This window comes from Verticillium dahliae, genomic scaffold, assembly GCF_000150675.1.
Source record: "Verticillium dahliae VdLs.17 supercont1.2 genomic scaffold, whole genome shotgun sequence".
NCBI lineage: Eukaryota > Fungi > Ascomycota > Sordariomycetes > Glomerellales > Plectosphaerellaceae > Verticillium > Verticillium dahliae.
This window is the reverse complement of record NW_009276916.1, coordinates 1,604,686-1,606,234: the sequence shown is the minus strand read 5'-3', so window position 1 is coordinate 1,606,234 and position 1,549 is coordinate 1,604,686. Positions and strand designations below refer to the sequence as shown.

The following is a 1,549-nucleotide window of genomic DNA, read 5'->3' as shown; positions in this document are numbered from 1 at the left end:
TCTACACATTCGCCAAGAAAAGAAGGGAGAAGAAGCCTTTGAAGATACCCATTAAAGGCAAACTTGCAAAGAAAAAAAAAAAAACTTCATCCTCGTATAGGTAGGCAGTAGCACGGCCGGCGACTTTATCATCTCCGTGACGTGACAGTCTTAGCTCATCACCGCCAGCCTTATCTTTCACTCTCTCACACACTCTCTGTCTTTCTTCCGCCCTCGCCCGGCCCGCTGTCGGCCCTCACTTACACCACGACGTGGGCCACCGCTTCGCATCGTATCGCATCGTATCGCATCGCCGCGGACTGCCCAGTCGGCTGGGCGACTGGTACAGCACAGACCGGCCCGGGATTTTCATTTTTATTTTTATTCTACTTTGGTCTCTGAGGGCCTTTTGAGTCACTTCGCGATCCGTCACCATCTACTCCTCCCAAGGGCAACAACTCTCACTTTCCAAGGGCCAAGTCCGAGCTCAAACGCCAAAGTCAACACAGCACATTGACCTCTACCACGATTCGACGCATAAGGACCTCTTGACCCCTTGCCTCACTCTCGGAGAAGGGCGTGCTACATCCGCCCTTGGGGATGAGAAGAGCGACATGGTGGCTCCCAATGTCCTAATCACCATCCTCGTAAGTCTGGTCCCCTCCGACGCCAGTCAGACACGAGCTCTTCTCCTCCTAACAGCCATGACAGCCCGGAGAGTACTCCCTCATCCACTTCCCGCCCATGCTCTACACCCACTTCCTGCACCCCGTCCTCCAGGCCCTCCTCCCTCAGTCGCAGACCATCAGCCCTGACGATGCGCGCGAGACGCCGCCCTGGCCACAGCACAGCCTGCCGGGCCTCACAGAAGACCACCAGCACAACTTTCTCAACGTCAGCGTGACGCCCCTCGAGGCCTCGGTCGTCTGCCACGCCGACTGGGCGCGCACCGTGTTCCGGCCCGCCATCGACCGTATCCTCGAAACGCTGCCGTCGCACGTACGCAAGCCCGCCGTCCTGTCGCCCGACACCTATCTCGTCCTCTCCGTCATTAGCGGCGGCGGCGGGGGCTCCGACACGGACATCGTCGCCCGCATCCTCGATCTCACGGCGCCCCTCGCCCTCGCCGGCATCCCCATCTTCTTCATCTCCACCTACTACAGCGACTTTATCCTCGTGCCCGCCAAGGACCGCGCCACCGTCCTCGCCGCCCTGACGGCCCGCGGCTTCCAGTGCCCCGCCGACCACGGCAACCGCTTCGTGGCCTCGCGACCGGGGGGCTCGGGCTCTGGTCTCGCCGCGAGCTCGACGGCGACGCCCGAGTCGCCAGCCTCCGCCGACGCCGCCACGCTCGCGACCCTCTTCGACAGGACGTTCGCCCAGCTCAAGACACGCAACGTCGTGCCCTCGGTCGACCCGACGCTGCGCCTCGTCCAGCTCTCGGCGCGCGAGACGCCGCTGCCGAACCGCGGCTCGCCGACGTCCTTCTCGCGGCCGGGCCTGGGCTCGCGCCGGGACGGTGGCCTCGTCTTCTTCGAGGCGAGGCCGCCGCGTACGTGGAGTGGAGACG

General features: G+C 62.9%; 1 protein-coding gene across 1 annotated transcript in view; it reads left to right on the top strand.

The window, feature by feature from the left end:
* Positions 1-593: 593 nt before the first annotated feature.
* Positions 594-1,549, top strand: part of VDAG_01348 (uncharacterized protein) — a gene marked incomplete at both ends in the record, with an annotated part of 1,440 nt that continues 484 nt past the window's right edge. Inside the window, 2 exons of the mRNA XM_009650234.1 lie at positions 594-626; positions 760-1,535. Of these exons, the coding sequence (XP_009648529.1) occupies positions 594-626; positions 760-1,535 (809 nt within the window). The remainder of the gene's footprint in view (positions 627-759; positions 1,536-1,549) is intronic.